General features: G+C 36.0%; 1 protein-coding gene across 18 annotated transcripts in view; it reads right to left on the bottom strand.

Annotated features, from left to right (window-relative positions):
• Window positions 1-21,478, bottom strand: part of Pard3 (par-3 family cell polarity regulator) — a 669,836-nt gene that overhangs the window by 179,787 nt on the left and 468,571 nt on the right. For 15 of the 18 annotated variants that reach the window (XM_078023399.1, XM_078023404.1, XM_078023400.1 and 12 more), the window contains one exon: window positions 4,163-4,273. The exons of the other annotated variants lie outside the window; for them this stretch is intronic. In XM_078023399.1, the coding sequence (XP_077879525.1) occupies window positions 4,163-4,273 (111 nt within the window). The remainder of the gene's footprint in view (window positions 1-4,162; window positions 4,274-21,478) is intronic. 18 annotated transcript variants of the gene reach the window in all.

The following is a 21,478-nucleotide window of genomic DNA, read 5'->3' as shown; positions in this document are numbered from 1 at the left end:
TAAAAATACATAAAAACACAAAATAAATCAAACAGCAAATAGATGCCAACTTTTTAAAGTATATGTATATGGACATATGTATTTTATAAGAAGAAATCAGAGTAGCATACACAAATATTTAACTAGTGGTATGAATACAGATAAATTTTTTGTTTTCCTATTTTAAATTTATAAGTTTCCCCCCACAGTTTTTGTAGTTTTAGAATTATATTATCTTAGTACCAAGAGCTTTAAGCAGGGGAGAAGTACTTGGAAAAGAGAAAACTGAAAAAGAAAGACGAACAGTATTAGATTCATGAATGCACAAAATAAAATCCATAAAGTAGAGGGGTGTCCCAACCCTAGCTTTAAACTGTACCATAGCTCTACAAAAAAATCACCTCCAGTTTCTAGAGCCAGTTAGTAGAGTTGAGCTGGATAGGTTGAACCAGGAGCCATATCTTTACTTCACATCAGTATTTCCCCAGGAATCTAGGAATTCTGAATGATGTTAGTGTCCAAGAAGAACAAAAAGGGGTGGAATGGGTGGATATCTTCTCTATTGGGTTGATGTCTTCTCTAAGTTGGGAGAATGATTCTCTATGATTGGTTTGGGGCTTTACAATACATATCAACTTAATGAGGATTTGAGAAATAATGAAATAAAGAAACATGAGTAAATTGGTTTAACTGAGTATTTCTGAAACATATCTGTACACACTAAACACTACTGCTTAACCCTTTTTTCTCCTGCTAAATACTGTTGGGGATGCCCTTTGTCACAATGTATATATCTAATGGTATATATACTACCATTTACCATCAGTGGAGATATCATTGTAGCAAAACAGAAGGCCAAAGCATTACTACTGATACTTGGTCAACAGAGGAATCTACCATTGTGTTTCATAAAGGAAGCTAAGTAGACTTGAAGTTACAGAGATCATTTAATTGAACGTGTTCTATTATTTGGTTTTGAAGCTCAAACCGGGATGCTGCTATCTCTAGGCATGCCTGAAAGATCAACTAGAAAAAGACTGAGCACTGCATTCCGGCCTTGCTTCCCATGTGCTAGCCTATGCTCAGTGGGCCCAATAGCATCTCTGAAAGGCTAGGTACCCAGGTTCAGGGCTCTCAACAGTAAATCAAAATAGCAAAACTCAAGACTACTTAACTTCACCCTTGGCATCACCCAGATTCTCTCTTCTAAAGAAGAGAACTGGGTTGTGGGAGCTCAAGCTTGTGGCAGGCAGCCCTAGCAGAGCCAGCAGACAGACCCACTCGGGGATGTTTCTCATCCATTGCTTCCATTTGGACAGCATTTACTCAAAAACCAGGGTTGGCAGCAAGTGGAAGGAAGAGGAAGAAGTTAGTAAGAATGAAATCAAATTTAATCTTAGATCCAGGCTGAGAAGAATCTAGTTTACTTGCACCATCAGAATAAATCTTAACATTGTAGGAAAAACATTTTAAATCACACTCACCATCCTTTCAATTTTTCAATATTTATATCTTAAGTAATATTCAGGCTGCACAGATGTATGTGGGTGAAAAAATATTTGTTTGTGGACATGTCATAACTCATAACTAAGGAATGTCAGGTTTTCTATTTTTATATGGAATCAGCCAAAATGATTTTTGGAACTCCAATAGTTACAGTGGAAAATAATGTTATAGGAAATATTTCACTGCCAGTAAGCAGAGGGAAAAGCTGTGATGAGAACATAAGCAGAGGTTGATTTATTTTCATCTATTCCTCTAATCAAATGTTTCCTAAAGAAGCTGCAGTTTCCATTCTCAAAAGGAGCACTCCATTGCCAATGTCAACAGAAGGAACAGAAGAGATGGCATACAAAGAAGAGACACCATACCAAAATGACAAACACACTCCATTTAGTGTACCCCGACAAGTCTCATGCATTCACTTGCTCTATTTCAAAATCCATGAGTTTAAACAAAACACACTTGTAAAAATTGTTGTTAAAGTACAAAGTCAAAGTGCAATAATTCTCTTAAATTATGATCCTAATTGATTTTTTTTAATGGACTAGTCACTTGTTCCTTGACCCTAAAAGATTTTTACTCTAAGCCCCCTGTACACTGTAAATTCATTATGACCAACCTAGTTCCCAGAAGTATTGCATCATTAGAGGTACAGAGATGGAGATTAAAAGCAAAACTGAGAAGTGAATGGTGCCTTAGGCAAATTAATAATACAAGTGAAACCATTATGTAAAAATCATTGTTTGGCTGGAAATATCTGACGATGCATTATAAAAGCATTTTGGGAAATGTTGATAGAATTGTGCATTGAAACCATAAGTCACCTTAAACTGCAAAGCAGGAATATTTAGATATGAAAAATGGTACAGGATTAATGAACCTATCCCCTTTGGCAGGTTTTAAGAGATGGAAAAAGTAGAATGGTTCTTTCTATTGCTCTGATTGCTCTAACTAAATGCCATGCTTGCCTGTGGCTGAATCTGAGCACATACGTTTACCTGGTATGTTCTCTTTTTAGGCACAGGAAACTCTTTAGGAGAAAAGTTTATCTTCTGAGCAATTAAATGTCATACTGTGCATGCAAAGCAATGCTATCCACTATCCTAAAAATTGTGAGCTTACTAATAAGTTTGGAAATCTCAAAATTCATGAGAACTGATGGAAGTCCTGATAAATAAGGCAACATGATTTTTAAAACTTGGGCTGGGGTTGTAGCTCAGTGGTAGAGTGCTCGCCTAGCAAGCGTGAGGAGCTAGGTTTGATCCTCAACAACACATAAAAAATAAAATAAAGATATTGTGCCCACCTAAAAATCTAAAAATAAATATTTAAAATAAAAAAACCCTAAAATTGGGGACTGAGATGTATAACTCAGCAAGAATACTTGTATAGCACACAGGAATCCTTGCATTTCATTCTCAGCACTGCCAAAACCAAAAATAACTAAAAATAAAATTGTGGAATGAACCAGCAGAACAAACCCAGACTTACATCATAAAACTCCATGTTTTTCCTATGTATGTATTTTGAAAAGTTACAGAGAATCAGAGTCATCATTCCACTCAGACAACAATGAAACAAAAACACACATGCACAAAAAAATGGGAACCAAAAAGCCTTAAGTGTGTTGAAAAGATGGATAAAAATATCCAAACACTAATCTCCTTTAAAGAAAACCATCCTGGGATAACATTTTGAGTTTGTTTCATTCATTGCTATAAGACTAAAAGCACCCTACCTCTAGAATTGTGAGAAAACATTGAATTTGACCTCAAGATTGTGGGTTTAAAATCCTAGTTCCGGACAAGATTTAGCTTTATAAAGTTGATCAAGGTACCATAAACTCACTTAAACCCCAGATTATTCAAAGTAAAATAGACATAGTGTCCCTTGCTTTGGCCACTATGAACATCAATCAAATACAATAGTACAAAGAGGAGTTCACTGTGAGCCTTGTAAACTCCAATAACAAAAATGTAACATTGCTTTCTCATTCCCTGGAATTTTAATAAGGAAATCCTTATCAGTTTATAAAAGTAGTTTTCAAGTGGCTGTTTAAAGTAACTCTTAATTCATTTTACTGGTCTTTGGGTTCTCAACATGGAATGATCTAACAATAAACAACCATCTTTCTGGAAGATGGAAGAAAACATAAGTGGAAAAACAGCACAAAATATGAAGATAGTGAAATAGAAGAATTAGGAAACAAATGTCACATTGGAAAGAAAAAAATGTGAAAAACTAACAGCTCTGAATTCTTATTATGAATTAAGAGATTCAAAAGGAGATATAAAAATTCAAATTATTTTCAAATGAGTATTTCTTAAGTATTACTTTCATATAATGCATTCTCACAATTCGTTGAGGCAGGATTTTAAACATTTTTTTGTATATTTAAAGCAATGATAAATTCAGTATTAATGTATTCTCCTACCTCCCAGGTAAAAGTTCTGAACTAAAACCACTGACATCCACTTTGGCTCAAATAAGGTTTTCTTTCTCTCTCTTTAAAAAACAACAACAAAACCTTCATTACAATACAGTCACCTCATAACCATCAGTATTTAGATTGACACAGAAAATAAAATTAAATGCAAAATATTAACATTATAAAAAGAAAGCAGAAAGAAAGAAACAGAACCTCTTTCTAATGACGTTAAACAAAATAACTAAAGTCTACCTCTCCTGTTCCTGCTTCATTCGTATTCTCTCCTCTTCTGACGTAAAGGAGTCCTGTATTTTTATTTTACCCGTTTTCTCAATCTTGTCATCTTTCCGATGTTTGCCAAACCTGTTGGTAACAAAAAATTCTAACTTGTCAATATATACAAAATGAGTTTTCTTTCCCTTGTAAATAAAGACACATATTTAGAGAAATAGCCCCTTCTTCAAAATGACGGCCCCAAATGTCTTTTGCCATCAGTATTAATAATTTTCAATCAGGATATCTTATTCTTTTTCAGTTAGAACATTCCAGAGAAAGCTCTTTTGGAAAATGGCCTCAGTATCCTTATTGTTTTTGGCAAAACAAAACCAAAAATGAGCAATAAGACGTGCAGTTTTGCCTCACACAACAAACAATAACCCTAGAGGACGGAGTGCTTGAGTACCTCAGATGGCAGAAGAGAAAAAGATCTGCACTGGAATTCTATCCTCTGTCCTAAAAATTGTGAGCTTATTAATTTCTCTCAGGAATAAAGAATGATAATCCACAATCATCTATTTAATAATCTTTCCATAAACAACTATTCCTCTTTATTTTCTCAGCCTGGTTTATTGGAAACATTCATCACAGTTTAAAAACTGACAAACAAGGCCATGTTTGCAAGGTTTAAAGCAGAAAGGATAATTTACACTGCTATAATACTTTGAGCTTATTAAATTGAAAGCTTTCAGGCATTCTCATCAAATGCTCTCCTAAGTCTGATGAAAAGCGATTGCTGAATGTGGCATCTTTGACTTGGAAATCTAGATTTGATCAAAAACAAATATAAAGAACAAACACATGATTGAAAAATGGCTCACAAGGTGCTACGGATGGATGCTGACCTCAAGACTCCTTAAGCAAACACTAACATTATTCTATTCTGGCATGCAAAGTTCCCAGAAACGTGAAGCTTGATATCAATTCTTTTTCCTGCTGTCATTTTTCCCTATAAGAGACCATGCAGCCTGTGACGCACGTTCTCTATGTCCTAAAAGTCCTAGTCATGTGTAGAGAGCTACAGGCCACCTGATATTTCAAACCAGAAATCTTTTAGAATTATGCAACTAAGCATTTATAAATAAAATATATTGCATATTTCTATCTAAGGAGGAACTAGGAATCTAACTTAATGGGGACAATAAAATATCATAAAAGAGAAGAAGAAAGGGATGTACCAAAAGTTGAGATAAAGAAGAAAAAAAATATTTCAATTAACAACTTGGTTAATGGTATAGATCATTTTCTTATCAATATCAATCTGAGTTTAAATACTTCATTACACATGAAGTATCCATGAGAGTAACTTACATGGTAATTAAGTCTCCACTGTGTTTGCAAAGAGGTTTATAAACAAGGAAGGAAACACTCTTAAAATGCTAAAATTTAAAAAAAAGTTAAAATACACCCACTACTATTCCTTTTAAGTTGAACACTATACTATTAAAAAAACAAACAAACAGGCATCCAATTAACTCTATAAAGCAAACCTATCCTTAACATTTAATTTTGTTTGGAAACTAGAAAATCATTAATTACAAAAAAGAAAAGAAGAAAGAAAAAAAATCCCCAAGAACTTAAATCTAGAATGTAACCACTACCCACAAGGGATAAAATATATGCTGTGCTTTTAAAGCTAATTAATACACAGCATTAAAAAATAAAAGGCTTTGTTTTTTTATCCATATATCAATAATGTCTCAGATTTAAGCAAAATGATGGGCTTTATGACATGAATGAGTAACATTCATTCATTCATTCATGAATAATTGAGGAATAATGAGCAAACAAACATAAAAAAACCTACACATCTCAGTAGAAGCCAATAACTAAAACACAATTTTCATTCATTTGACAAAAATTTATTGAGCATCTACTATGTTGTAAGGACTAATATTTAAGGCACTTATGCTATAAGCAGTAACAAAATACATTAAGTCCTAGCAACTGTGATAAAGCTTATATTGCAGTTTACCTTAGGTAACAAATTAGGATGTAATAGATGAGGGAGTATGTGGGTACACAGTACTGTGGAGGAAAGCAAATCACAGTGCGTAGGCTAATTCATTTCAGATAGAGTGTTCAAAAATGACCTTTCTGACAAGATAATATTTCAGCAAAGATCTGAGTGAAGTAAGGGAACCAGCCATATTGGGAGAGAGAAGACAGCAAGAGACCAAATGCAAAGGCTTCAAATCACATGAGTTTCTTTGAGGAACTACAAATAAAGAACATATAACAAATGGGATGGAGTCAAATTAAAAAGTTTTTTTTCAGCAAAAGAAATAATCTGAGGTGAACAAGGAGCCTACATCCTGGGAGCAAATTTTTATCCCTCATACATCAGATAGAGCACTAATCTGCAGAGTATATAAAGAACTCAACAAGCTAAGCACCAGGAGAAAAAAAAAAAAACCTACAAATAATTTAATCAATAAATGGGCCAAGGACCTGAACAGACGCTTCTCAGAAGAGGATACACAATCAATCAACAAATATATGAAAAAATGCTCAACATCTCTAAATCAGAGAAATGCAAATCAAAACTACTCTAAGATACCATCTCACTCCAGTAAGAATGGCAGCTGTTATGCATACAAACAACAAGTGTTGGAGAGGATGTGGGGGAAAAGGCACACTCATACACTGCTGGTGGGACTGCAAATCAGTGTAGCCAATATGGAAAGCAGTATGGAGATTCCTTGGAAATCTGGGAATGGAACCACCATTTGACCCAGCTATTCCTCTTCTTGTACTGTACCCAAAGGATCTAAAAACAGCATACTACAGGGACACAACCACATCAAAGTTTATAGAAGCACAATTCATAATAGCTAAACTGTGGTGGCAACCTAGATGTCCTTTGGTAGATGAATGGATAAAAAAATGTGGCATTTATACACAATGGAATATTACTCAGCACTAACAAATGAACAAAATCATGGCATTTGCAGGTAAGTGGATGGTGTTAGAGAAGATTATGCTAAGTGAAGTCAGCCAATTCCAAAAAAACAAATGCTGAATGTTTTCTCTGATATAAGGGGAGAGATTCAAAGTGGGGTAGGGAGGGAGAGCATGGGAGGAAGATTACTTCTAGATAGGGAAGAGGGGTGGGAGGAAAGGGAGGGGGAAGGGGAATAGCAAGAATAGGGGAATGTGATAGTCATCATTATACAAAATACATGAAGAAGATTTGAAGTTGATGTCAACATACCTTATATACAAACACAGATATGAAAAATTGTGGTATATATGTGTATTAAGAATTGTAATGCAAAAAAAGAGTACATATATAATGGCATAATTTGGCATGAACATACTTTATATACAGAGTTAAGAAAACTTGTGCTGTAAATGGGTAATAATGAGTATAATACATTCCACTATTGTCATGTATGGAAAAAAAAAAAAAGAACATAGTAAAAGCTAAAGAGAAAAAGAGATGAGAGGAAATGAAGTAGGGCCCAGAGCACACAGGACTTTGAAGACCACATAGGAGGTGAGACCAAAAGGCACTGAAGATTTCCAAATACTGGAGTGACATGGGTGACATATTAGTGATACTGGAAGCAGTGGGAAGAACACATTGTAAGTAAAAAAGAATAGTTAGGAGGGAAAAAGAGTTAGGAGGCTAAGGTTGTCAGTCGGGTGACAGTGGAGGACACTTGGAGAAGTGGTTAGCTTCTGGATATATTTCAACAATAGCACTAACAGAATTTGCTGATGGGGAGGCCACGGGTGTGAGGTAGAGGGAAGTCAGGAATGAAGCCTGGTTTATCCGAGGAACTGGAAGAAGGGAGTTAATATTCAGTGAGATATATGGGGCCTGAGAAAGAGAAGATTTGGTGGCCCAGAGGCACAGGTAATGTCATAGCAAAGATTCAAAGGACAGTGCCGAACTGGACCAATTACTTGAGTGACATCAGTCTGTACATGGCATGAAAAGCCATGGGATTCAGTTTTTAATCCTTTCAATTCTGCAATGCTGAAGCATCTGGATGTATAAAGTAGATTAATTTCTAACTTCTAGAAAAGTATAAGTTTAAATTTTAATATATTTACTTATGATTATATACTTCCAAAGGTTAATCATTTTAACCATTTAATTTTCCCATTCATGAATGTCCTTCAAATGATACAGTGTGTCTATATTAACTCATTTTTTTACAACATTGTGTTGGTTCACACTGTAAATCATATAAATTCAACCCTGCATCATATTTGAGAAATACTATGCAACAACACATAATGATACAGTATTCACTCTGTGACAAAAGGCACAGTTTTATAAGAAGATAATGCACATCTGTTGAGTTACTAATACTGGGGGGAAATTGAGACAGACGGATTTTTGCATTTTTAAAATAGTACTTATTTATTTATTTTTGCAGTGCTTGGGGGTTGAATCCAGGGCCTCGTGCATTGGTAGGTATATAAGCGCTCTTCCACTGAAATATACCCACAGCACATTTTTGCATGTTTTAAAATAGCTTAGATATTTTCAGTCCAAACATTGAGTTCAATTAACCGTATCAAAATAATTTTTAAAAATGTTTTTGGTCCTGTTTTATGAAAGAAGTTTCAGTTTGTTCACCAAATCTCATGTATATAAATTCACTCTCTTAACTTTCAGCTTTTTATTTTATATACAAACAAACAAAAGGACAAAAAAAGAGGGAAATCCTGATTTACATTTAAGAATGCACTTTTTTTTCTTATTGTGTTTGGTAGCAAAATATTAATTTCCTATATCACCTCCTAATAATGAGAATAACTACTACGTTATTTGTAAATTTGTAATCAAACTACTATAGAATAATTTCCTGTTTTTTTTAAATATTAGATTCAACATTAATATATGAAAAAGTTAAAAAAAGTATCGATAAAATGTTTATAGATTAACATTTGGACATCTCCCTTAATACCTGCTTTACTTAATAAATTATGAGATTTCTTTAAGGCATACCATAAAATCATACCATTTATGATTGGGACAAAAATGGATCCCTCAGTTCTAATTTTCTTGATGGGATGAAATAAAGACTATAAGTAAAAAATATATCTACTAATCATTCTAGAGTGCAAAAAACAAAAATTAAAGTATCTGTACTTGCCAGCATATTCTACAGGTTTTTGTTTTGTTTTGTTGTTTTGGTACTGCGGATTAACCCCAGGGGTGCTTTACCCCTGAGCTACATCATTAGCCCTTTTTACTTTATTTTACAAAAGCGTCTCCCTCAGTTGCTCAGGCTGGCTTCAAACTTGAAATCCTGAGTTGTTGGGATTGTAGGTGTGCACCAGGGCGCCCAGTTTACTGTTCCTTTGTAATCAGTGGTCGTTTAATTCTTCCTGAAAAGGCAGAGAGTGGTCACTGAAAAAAATGTCAGCTGCACAGATGCTTGCCAAGTTGGCTTCCCAGCTGAAATCAGTCATCAACCTCCCAAGATCAGCATTCAACAGCAAGACGCTTAACAGCTTGGAAAGTATCAATTACTTGGATACTAATATCTTTTTAAAAGCCATGATGAATGAAAGTCAGCTGTTTTTTTTTTTTTTAATAGAAAAGCAGATCTGGAAATATACTGAGCTCATGGTAGGTCCAGGAAACAAACCCATTCTGAACAGAGAATGGGTGTTTTACTAACTGCCCCCTGATGGACCCACTCAGATATCCCCAGGAAAAAATGCTGCCACCCAACAGATGTGAGGTTAAGAGGTAGAGTGGCCACCGCCTCCAGTGCCTCAGGGAATCTGCTAGTCATGTTAACATGGGAAAATGCCTTTAAAAAAGAGAGAGAGAGAGAGAGAGAGAGAGAAATATGAAAGAGAAATATAGAGCTTGGAAAAACAAAAAAAGTTGATAGGAGAAAATTTGCTTTAGAGTTGGCACCCTGAGGAAAATACATAGAAAAACACAAGCCAAAGTAACATTGAAGTCTCCTTCACAGGAAGATAGTGGGTGAGCCACACTGGACTTTCCTCATAAAGGATTCAGCAACATTTACACTCCGCTGAAGTGATCTCAAAGTAATCTGCTAAATGGGTTTCACTATGACAGATTATAGATGAACTCATTGCTGTCTGTGAGAGCAGCCATGTGTCATCACAGTCAAAAATGACAGGCACGAAGCCCACTTCTGACCAGTGGGAACAGCAAACAAACAAAACCACCATGGGAGGTTGTGTCATGAAAAATTAACTACTGTTAAGAGTTTCATGGCTACTAAACCATTATTTTGGTTTTTAGTGAAGTAACATAATTCTCTCTGCAGTATAAACACTGCTGACATATTATACCATTTAAATTGTAATATTTTTACTGCTGATAAAATTAGAGGTCTTTAGAAAAAAATTGCAGTGAATGATGACACTTAGCATCCTGCTATAAATGGAATTAAAAAACCATAATTGTTTTTGTAATGAAGGGGCTTTTTCCAAATACAACATTCGAAAATATAATGTGGTAAAAAAATATATAATGTGGTAAAAAATATATATTTTTGGCCATGCTTAAAAATGGATAGACAAGATATCTAGAACCAAATCTTGTAGGATTTGAAGAATAATTTTAAACACAAGATTTTCTTAAAAAAAAAATCCCACTGAGATGTCACTGAAATCTGGTATTCCCCACTGCTAATTATCACAGTCTTCAAGTCCAAGGTAGACTTTACTACATTGGTTGTCTCACTATTTACCCTAAGAAATCTGTAAGTTAAGTGACACTACTTCTCTGGGAAAGAGAACTTAAAATGGATGGAATATGAATTCAGTGTCAGCTATCAAAAGCCACTTGTACTCCTCAAGGCCAGACTCCCAAACTGGAGGAGTTAATGGAGGAATGGAATTCAATATTGTGTCCTGTATTTTGCCTGTCTTTTTTTAAAAAATGTATATTTATTTTTTAGTTGTAGTTGGACGCAATACCTTTTTTATTTATTTTTATGTGGTGCTGAGGATCGAACCCAGGGCCTCACACATGCTAGGCGAGTGTTCTACTGCTGAGCCACAACCCCAGCTCCTATGCCTGTCTTTTCTAAGTATTTGCAATACCACATGATTTATTCTATCACCTTTTCTCTCCAAGAATTCATTTTCTCTTTCCGGAATCTTCCAGTTATTTCTGGTGGATGCATGTGCTGTATAGCCATTGAATAACCTGTCTCTGACCATTGCCTTCAGTGATAATTCTTCCATTTGCCCTAAAGGTCCTCGAGAGATAATAGCTGCCCCGTGAACCAGTCTCAAGATCCACTACAGCCAAATTATGTACCCTGCACTATGCCTTTCTTAAATCCCAATCCAAGTCAAAGTAAAACCATGAGGGCTGGGGATGCAGCTCAGTGGTAGAGCATTTGTCTAGCCCTGGGTTCCATCCCCAGCACCAGAAAAAGAAAAGCAAGAGCATGAGCGTTAAACCATTCCTCTGTTGTCCTTTAAGCCATACTTTTCAAAATTAAACAGCTTGTGACGCAAGTTTCTCTAGAAACCTTTCTTCAATTGATTAAAGTAATATCTTTCCCCACATTCTTGGTGTTTTAACTTCCCTCAACTTATCACTCTAGTCTAACACAATCGTGAACTGCTCAAGATTTTTCTCTCAAGAAAAAAAATCTTGCCATATATCTTTATAAATTCCCTTGTATTCTTGTCTATATGCACTGAATGGTCCTGGAAATCAAAAATTAGAAATTAGTCTTCTAGAATAATGCATTATTTGACAGAAGAAACTGAGGCCACAGAGGTACTAGGAGCTTCCCAGTCATAATACAAGCTCAGACTTGAGTTTAGGTCTCCTCACAGGTGAATCTAAGCTTGAATACTCCTACAAGAAATCGAAATTCCAAGATCTATGAAGCTTACTTTGTGCAATTCCTACATAAGACATATAAGTGAGTAACTAATGAATGCTCTTTTGATTACTCAATTACATTTAACTAAAATTTATTGAATTCCTATTATGTTCTTTATATCATTAATTACCAATCAGAATACGAGGGAGGTGTTGTAATCCTCCTGTCGAGCAGGGGAAGCCTGGGTCAAGAAGCACATGAAAATCTATTGATCTGTTAGATCACAGAACAAGTAAGTAGTAAAGCCAGAATTCAGACTTAAGATTTTTACCCTACCTACTCACTTAAGAAGCTTATGAACCAAAGATACACTATGCTTTTATGCTCAGAGCCGCTGTTTAATAAAATCTTTGTTTAAATAAATGTGGTAAGTTTCACATTGCCTGTAGCATTTCAGTCAAGAGGACACTGCTCCTGAATGGAATTTGTCTATAAATACCAGGCATTTGAAGAACTGCTCCTAATCCTTAGAAAGGACCATAATACTGCCCACACACCCATTCACAAGACATTGTCAACATTTCTAAATGCAAGGACCCTCCAAATGTTCAAATCACTTGTCCTGGTATATGCAAATGCTGTCAGGCAGTGGTAGAAGCATATCAAACTGCCCACACCCAGAGAGTAAAACAGCAAGGAGCGCACTTCAGCCATTTGTCTTTTGTAACGCTGTGCTCCTGGTTTCTGGCCATAGTTTTTAATACTTCACTCTCCATTTTACAAATGAAATAAAGGGGAAAAATAAGTCACTTCTAATATGTCCTTCCTGTGCAAGATCTTACATATTTTAGTGACATTTTAAGAAATCGCTGCCATGAAAGCGCACTGATTTGCTCAGCAGTAGATTGTGGCAACGCTGGATGTATCAGGGAAGAGGAGGCTGATTATGAAAAGCAGAAAGCTCCTATTTAGGCAAAAAAAAAAAAAAAAGTCTTGGTAATCAACAATGATGAGAAGGGAGCCAGAGGAAAAAGGGGACATGACAACTTGATAGTGCTTTTTGTAAGATGGGGTGCAGTTTTGAGCTGGTAGAGTTTAGCAGGGGTTCCCTTTAAAAGGGAATTCACAAACTTGAGGATCATTATTTGTGTAATTTTCATCACTGCTAGTCTGATTAGATTTAATAAACCAAATTTGTGTTGCTTGGCATGGAGGGAAAAAGAAATGACTTTTTCTTTTTTTAAAGGAAAAAAAAATCTTCTACTTATCCAAGCCTTAGATGTGCAATGTACCCTTAATGGATAACATATCCTTTTCAGGAGTTCCATTAAATGTCCCTTTAAGCGTGCTCTTACCCTGGCATAACCTTTGTTACCCCAATCAACCATGTGCTAATATACTTCGTAACCTGACACTTCGGAAATCCCAGAAGTATATGGAACAAGGAATATTAAAACAATAATTGAGAAATTGAAAATAGAGAGGGCAAAGGAAATTCAGCACAGAATCAACTTTGACTTTCTAAGAATCATTGTAAATATCTAAATATCTAAAAGAAGGAAAAAACCAAGAAGTCAGAGAATCAGAAAAACTTAAAAGGGGAAGATCACGCACAGTAATCCTTCCAAACACAAAGACAAATACACAAATGACTGAAATAATATTTGCAATCTATACTTGGAAGCATCCTAGTAAAATGAGTAGAAGCGTACTTTAATTATGATGTTGAAGCTTTTCAGGTATCCGTTTACAGATCACATGACATGATTTCTGGGGCAAATAAATTCCCTCTTTGTGAAAAGAGGTCAATTACTAATTACTGTTCTATACCAGGTTTTTATAAGGCTTGCCATACCTTACCATTTTTTCCAAATTATATCCACACAGGTAATCAAACCACACTAACCCCATAACCCCTAACATCTGAATGCAAATAACATGCAAATTATATTTTCTTTCTTCCCTAACTACACTGACTTTATTACAATATATACATACAAACAGATACACACACACATATACATTCATGTGTACTTACACACAGCAAAAACAACACATGATTCTGATTTTTTTTAAATGCTTAATTTGGAAATGAAATCAGCCATGTCCACTTAAAATGATTTGGAGAGTGCCTTTCATGCGACTCCTTCTCTGGATCCTTTACTTTACCACCATACTCCTAATTCTTGCTCTGTTCATTTTAATGCATTATTGTTTCATAATACAATACTACAAATTGCAAATTACATTTGGCTCAAGGAGTGATTATGAAAAATACTATCGCTGCTGCCTTTGCTCGAATAACTCTGATAATAATGAGAGATTGATTGAGCTCGAAGCAGCACAAGTGATGAGAAGGGTCAATTTGAGCATTTCTATTAAGCTTCTTTTGTTAAACCCAACACTTTGCCAGGTCAGAGGCAAATAATCATACCCTACATCTGGTTTCCATGGTTTTCCTTCTCCTAAGACATCAGAACAATTTAGTAAGTGGTCCTGCCCTGAAGGCAGTCCCCACAAGAAATGCTAATGAGACCCAAGTCACAAAAACACATCCATTTAAAAGGGCACTTGAAAGCAAAAAAAAATTAATAGTAATAATAAAAAAGGTAGACTGATATTTTACTACACACCTTTTTCTGTACGACAAAGAATAAGGAGTATTTAGTAACAAAGATAATCCTAATAATTCCCATTGCCATCTGCCTATCTGATACTCAAACCGGTATCCAGGTTCAAAAGGCTCATGACACTTCACAAATATATGCACAAGGTAAGAGTATCTTTTTAAAATTTTCTAGTTAGGAATATTCACCCTCAGTTAAATAGGCACTGTGAATCAAATTACGTGTTTGAACTGCTGATACAAAAAGATATGTTAGTTGAAGCTGAAACACTTTCAAATGGCTTCTTACTCTTATATGTTTACAGAGCAGGCGAAAGTCACAAAGAAAGATAATATGGCCATTGAAGTTTCAACAGAAAAAAAAAAAGTCTCAGACTTTTCATATAGCTCCTGGAAACTTCGAAAGATGAAAACTTCCCCAAAGATCTCATTATCTATAAAGTTAAGATGTCAGTCAGCACTTTTTTTCTGTCGATTATAGGAAACAATTTCTGTTGATTCACATTTCTTAGAGAAGGCTCTCTACAGAGTAAATTAAGAGGTGAAGATTTTTGTTTTTTATAGTTAACTTGATTTGCATACTCAGATTCTACTTTCAGGAGCTGATGGGCTTTCCAAGGCCCCAAAGGCCAATGCTGTGGCAAATTGGCAAGAACAGGTCCCCAAACCCAGGTGCAGATGCCCACTGTCTACTCAAATCACACCACCCTCTTAAAGAGCAAGGGAATATTTGGCTGAGAAACCTATGTCCTTGCAGCATATCCTGGTCTTGGGACACCTGATGAGAGCAGCAGTTCTTCCCCAAGCAAGTTTCTACACTGTCCTGGTCTGTGCTTTCTCTTTACCAGGATGCATAATCCTGGTTGTTACCAATGACTCAGCTGGGGTTAAGAACCCAGCTGGGAACTAAGATCCAGAATCCTGGCATGGTTCCAGGGATGGAGCAACAAGGGGTAAGAAGAAGGAGATGTGTTTACTGCCTCATCTCCCACTAACATGCCCCTCATGTGAAAGGGAATGTGATATTCGACAAAATGTCAAACTACCACCTTCTTCCTTATTTGACTAAATTGTTTAACAAGTGTTCAAATATAGAACTTGTTGATCTGTGCACTGGCCTGGAATTCCAATCTCTTCCAAAGAAATTAAGTGATCTACAACAAACTAGACTGTAAATAACTTTGAAAGTGGTAAATAAAATTCTGACCTCCAAACATCCATCAAAATGCTTGGTATGCTATTCCTCAACACAGAATAACAGTTCATACTGCTAATAAATATGTGTGAAATGATCAGACATAAAAATACCAAAGCATTGGGGTAACATCTGAAGATCCACAACTCAGTTCCAAGTTATCCATATCAGCTGAGATTGGGCAGCAGTAGTTTGTCAACATTTGCACTACTGTAATTTGGGGCAAGATAATCCCAAGCAAAGGCAGACTCTCTTATACATCAAAAAAATTTAGCAGCATCCATAGCTACTAGATTCCAATAGCACCCCTTCCCTATTTATGACAACCAAAGAAGTCACTAGACATTGACAAACACCCATAGGGTGCAAAATTCTGGAAACTGAGAACGACTTGACTAGGATTTAAGACAACACGTTCATTATTTACATAGAATAAGCTAAAAGGAGTGAAGAGACAGTAGTAGACATATAGATTTTTACCCCTAAAAGATGCATATATTTCATGATTACTGCTAAATACTAAGGACGAAAGTCTCTTTGTATTGAAATTCTTAGAGTTGAATGCAGATGACCATCTAAATCTGAGAAGACAAGATTTGGCACTGAAACACAAAAACATGATCTAGCATGCTAGAATATGAAATATTATGAGAAGTATCCATAAGGTACCAAAGTCAGTCAGAACAATCAAAATACCATGATTAAGACCCTGCCACCCCAAATCAGAAAAACATGGGTTATAAATAGCACTACTAAATAATAATAAAAATACTATCTATTCTTTAAAAAGTACTAACAATGATTAAAAGCTATTATGTTTGAAACCATACATAATGGACAGTATTCTCTAACAATAGTATTTATATATCCATCCTGTCTCCATTTCCAGGTAGCTACTCCAGGCCCCCTACATTTGGTAGATCATGACCATGTATGTGATAGATATAATGTTTGCCACCATGTGTGGTCTTTTCCCTGTCCTTTGTTTAAACCAAAATGATCTGTGCAGCAGTGGTTAGTTTTGCCTAACACAATGGAGTAAGGGTGGATGGCAAACTGGAGCTATGAGGTAGCTGTGGCTTCAGAGGCCTGAAGCCATGCTATAGGAACCATGAGGTAAAAAGACAAGTTCTTAGCAGTAGGTGATCCACAGCAGATTCTCTTAGTGCTAGCCAATATTTAATCTCCTCTTCCTCCTTCCATCAGAATCTTGATTTGGTTGGGCAAGAACATACATCTCATTGAGATAAAATGACATTTTCCAGGCCCCACTGGAAACAGGAGCAAAAGATGGAAGACATTTGTCAAGAGCATAGACTTTATTTAGCCAGAATCCTGGGTTCACATCTTTACCTCACCTCTTGGCAGCTCCATGACAAAACAGCTTTGTGACTCACTGGTTTAATCTCTTTCAGCCTCAGTTTACTCTTTGGTCAAATGCAACTATCCTTACAGGTGTATTGTGAGGATTAAATTAACTATACATCACTGTATGCTGGCACATACAAGCACTTAATAAATAGTATCAATTTTATTATGACTATTACTCTTAAATTTCTTGTTCACAGAAATTGATAAGAAGGATTTACAGAATGAGGCTGACTTTTTTTTTTCCCATTCCTCCTCCTTCCTGCTGAGAATACTGACAAGATGGCTAGAGTTATAACCATGAAGTGATACTGAAGACAGAAATGTGTTAAGACAGTCATAGTTAAAGCAGCATTATTTGTAATAACCTAGTGTCCAAAGATGGATGAACTGAGAAACAAAATGTGGTGTATACATACCACAGATTATTCTTCAACCTTAAAAGGACATTCTAATGTGATAAATATAAGATATCATACTAAATGAAATCAACCAGTGACAAAAAGATAAATACTGTTTGATTTCCCTTTCATGAGGCAGCTAGAGTAGTCAAATTCATAGGGACAGAAAGTAAAATGGTGGTCTCCAGGGGTTGGAGAAGAGGGAAAAGGGGGGTCAGTTTTATGGGTACAGAGTATCACTTTTGCTAGATGAAAGAGTACAACAATGTGAACATACACATTTTAAAACGATTAAGATGACAAATATTATGCCAAGTGTATTTTACTACAATAACAAATATTGAAATATATATTAATGATGGTTGAATAAAAAGGAGGTAGCGACACTGATAACAATCCAAAATAAGAGAAATCCTAGTCTGCTTAAGTTGCAGTTTTGCCTGTTGGTGCTACAACTGAAATGCTCACAGATACAGTCATGGAGATAAGGAGACAAGGAGGAGTGTCTCTTTTCACATATTCAGCCTCCCAGTAAAAGAGAGCGTTTCTTCATAGCATCTCTGTAAATGATCCTATTTTCAGGTCACTACCTCACTGGCTCAGTCCCATAGTTCCTGGCAACTAATTTTCTCCTCAAGATGTTGCCCTAAAAGTCAACCTAGGGTGGCAAACAGAGGGCAGGGAAGAGCCAATAGCCTTCCAAGGGTGTAAGAGCGGAATTAATTGAAACAACTGAAAATAACCACCACTGTGAAACCCCATCTATTCAGCCCAGAGCTGCCCTTCCAGCTGACGAGCACTCTCAGTATTGAAGACAACAGGCCATGAGTCAGAAGTGATTTTCATTTTCTCCTCATTGTTGCTGATGCTATTTGGGTACTCACCATTTGATGAGTACAGACCACTGCCCACCCTTCTATTATCTTGGTTGTTAATAAGTGTTTTCTCTCTAATTAGGCACCCCATCAGCTGCATGGATACACAATGGTGGAATATAGTTCTAAAAGAAAACGTCCTTTTCCAATGCTGACTATACTAAATGGAAATGATATGAAAATTCTGCATTAGTGACTTACAGGACTTACATGTCACAAGAAAAATAATGTTCAAAGGAGTTCAAGCTGTCATTCTAAATAGACAGCTTGGTGAGTAAAAGAACTTTGAGAATATAAGACAGTAACATCTGAATAGATAAAATCATATTAGAAGGTAGAAACTTTTCAGAAGAGTTGCATAGGAAAAAACATATTATGTTTTCTACTTGTTTATTAAAATTGAGAAGAAAGATCGAAAACCTTAGTAGAAACCCATTTAAAGACTACAATGTTATCTATTACCAAACAAGATAGTTACACTTTATAACTTTTCAAAAATAATGCAGTAGTTCATAATATTTTACTACTGGAAAAAAAAAGAAATCAAAATTGTGTCAGAAAAAGAAATACATAAGAACTCTATTACTTGTATGGAAAACACATTTCCGGACAGAAAACTATGAAGATTTCCAATGTATCAACCATAAAGTACATATACAGAGGATGATTTGTGAAATTAAAAATGCAAGTAGAAAATAATTAAAGGTGTTTAAAAAGTTTCATGTAGGAAGAACACACCCATGGAGCCCTTTAGAAAAAGCCAACAAGCTAAAATCATGAACATGTTCAATATACCAATTTGAACAGTATATAAAGCATCAATATTTTGAATATAGCAAGAACTCTACTATTCCCTTGGGCAGGATACAAAACATAAACACTGTGGCCATGAAAAAGAAAGATATCTGCAAATCATAGTTTATTATGACTTTTTGAGGTCCAATGAAAAGAAGCATTCATGAATCCAGAGAAAATAGTCTAAGAATGTAAGTACTGATTTGTATTTTTATTTATTATAGCACCAAGGATCAAACTCTGGGCCTTGTGCATGCTAGGTAAGTGCTCTACCACTGAGCCACACTCCCACTCCCAGAACTCTGATTACATAGTGCTTAACTATCACGATTTTCCTCTTTTTTTTTTTTTTTTTTTTTTTAGTACTAGGAATTGAACCCAGGGGAGCTCTACCACTTAGCTACATCCCCAAATCCCCAATCCTTTTTATTTTTCATTTTTAGATAGGGTCTCATTAAGTTTCTAAGAGTCTCACTAAGTTGCTGAGGCTGGCCTGGAATTTGCAATTCTCCTGCCTCAGTCTTCCAAGTTGCCGGGATCACAGGTTTATGCCACCATCATGGCACACTTTTTCAGAAATGGCTTTCAAAAAAGATAAAATCTAATATTGACACTTTGATGAAGCAAGGTATTTATCTGATCTAACTATTTTTGTTGTATAAACATGAGGGAAGTTCAGAACAATGCAGCTGATTTAGAGTCTAATGACATCAGGGCCCTTAACTTACACCTGCCAATGGGGAAGGGAAGGTCACATGCTGGACAATAGCACAACTGCAGACATAAAAGAGAAAAGAAAACAAAGCAAAAGGATAAATTACCTCACCCCTGAAAGTAAGACATGATCCACAGTCAACAAAACAAGTCATTACATTTATTTTTGCTAACAAGGTGTATTTTGGTAATAGTTCACTTGAAATATATTCTTTATAACCTAAATTCTACAATCCTTCATCAAAATCTGCATTGGAATTAATATGCCATTTAAAAATCTCATTTCTATTGCTCAAACAGTAATAGAAATTTGGCCCTGATTTTGTGTCTGTTTGTGTAGGAAATGTTGGGGGGAAAAAAACTTTACTTCTTAAATTAATTAACTAGTATAAGATGTTCTTAACTTGGAACAAACATAGGCCTACACTGGCACTGCAGAGAAACACTGACACTATTACTCAGCAGTGGGCAACCACTCAAAGCAGGCTCAGTGGCACCACTGACTAATCACTCCCACACAGCCAAGGCCAGGAGCAGGTTTTGCGCTCTCAGCAGGAGTACTATTGACTACATCATCCTAGTAAAAAAAACCCCAAAAAACCCCCAAAACCAGTACTCTTGTTCTAATGGCTGTTATGACCACACTCCTGGTTTTCCTCCTCTCTCTGCAACATCCATTCCTGTCACCATTGCCTCCCTCCACAGTCCCAATACCTGACCTGTACTGGCCCCCATATTTGTAGGGGCCTCATATTCATGGGCTTCACCTGCTATTCCTCCCTACTTCCCAGGCAGGTCCCCTCCATGCATACTGCTATGATTTCAAGAATCGCTTTATCTGTCTGGAGTCTCTCATCGACTCATCAGGCAACTCCATTTAGACCTATCACAGCCACAAGACTCACCCCGTCACCTTTGTTTCACACTGATCAGCCTCCAGTGTCTTTCAGTCAGTGTGTGACTATCCACCCAGTTGGTCAGGCCAAAACTGTGAGATTTCTTACTGTTCTTCTCCCTTGTTTCTCTTCCTACATTTAATTAAACAACCAAGTCTCCTGAATTCCACTCTGTCCCTATGGCCACCATGTGTGGCCACAACTTGCAACAGCTACCTAACAGAATTCCCAGCCTCACCAGATTCCTGCCCTTTAGTTCACACTACGCGGTGTGGTGAGGGGCATCTCTGAATTTTCTAAAAATTTATTATTTTATCAAGCCATTCTCTTGAATGTTTAACCATGGTCCTTAGGATATATTCCTGGGGTTATTTATGAAATGCCATTCTGCCTCTCCAAGGTCACTAGATGATTTCCACCATCAAACTTTTTTTTTTTTTCAAATTGTCTCGTGGAACATGCTAAGACGTAAAAGTTGATTTGTTGGTACTTGCCTAGCATTTTTAAATGAATAAAGAATAACAGCAGCAAAAGTAGGTCGTATCTACCTAATGATTGCTCAGTACCAGCAGCAGTCCTAAAATGATTTTCTATGCTAATTCTAGGTTCAAAACAACTCTCAGAGGTAG

The sequence above is a fragment of the Ictidomys tridecemlineatus genome, chromosome 10 (assembly GCF_052094955.1).
Source record: "Ictidomys tridecemlineatus isolate mIctTri1 chromosome 10, mIctTri1.hap1, whole genome shotgun sequence".
NCBI classification, from domain to species: domain Eukaryota; kingdom Metazoa; phylum Chordata; class Mammalia; order Rodentia; family Sciuridae; genus Ictidomys; species Ictidomys tridecemlineatus.
This window is presented reverse-complemented; position numbering and strand designations above follow the sequence as displayed.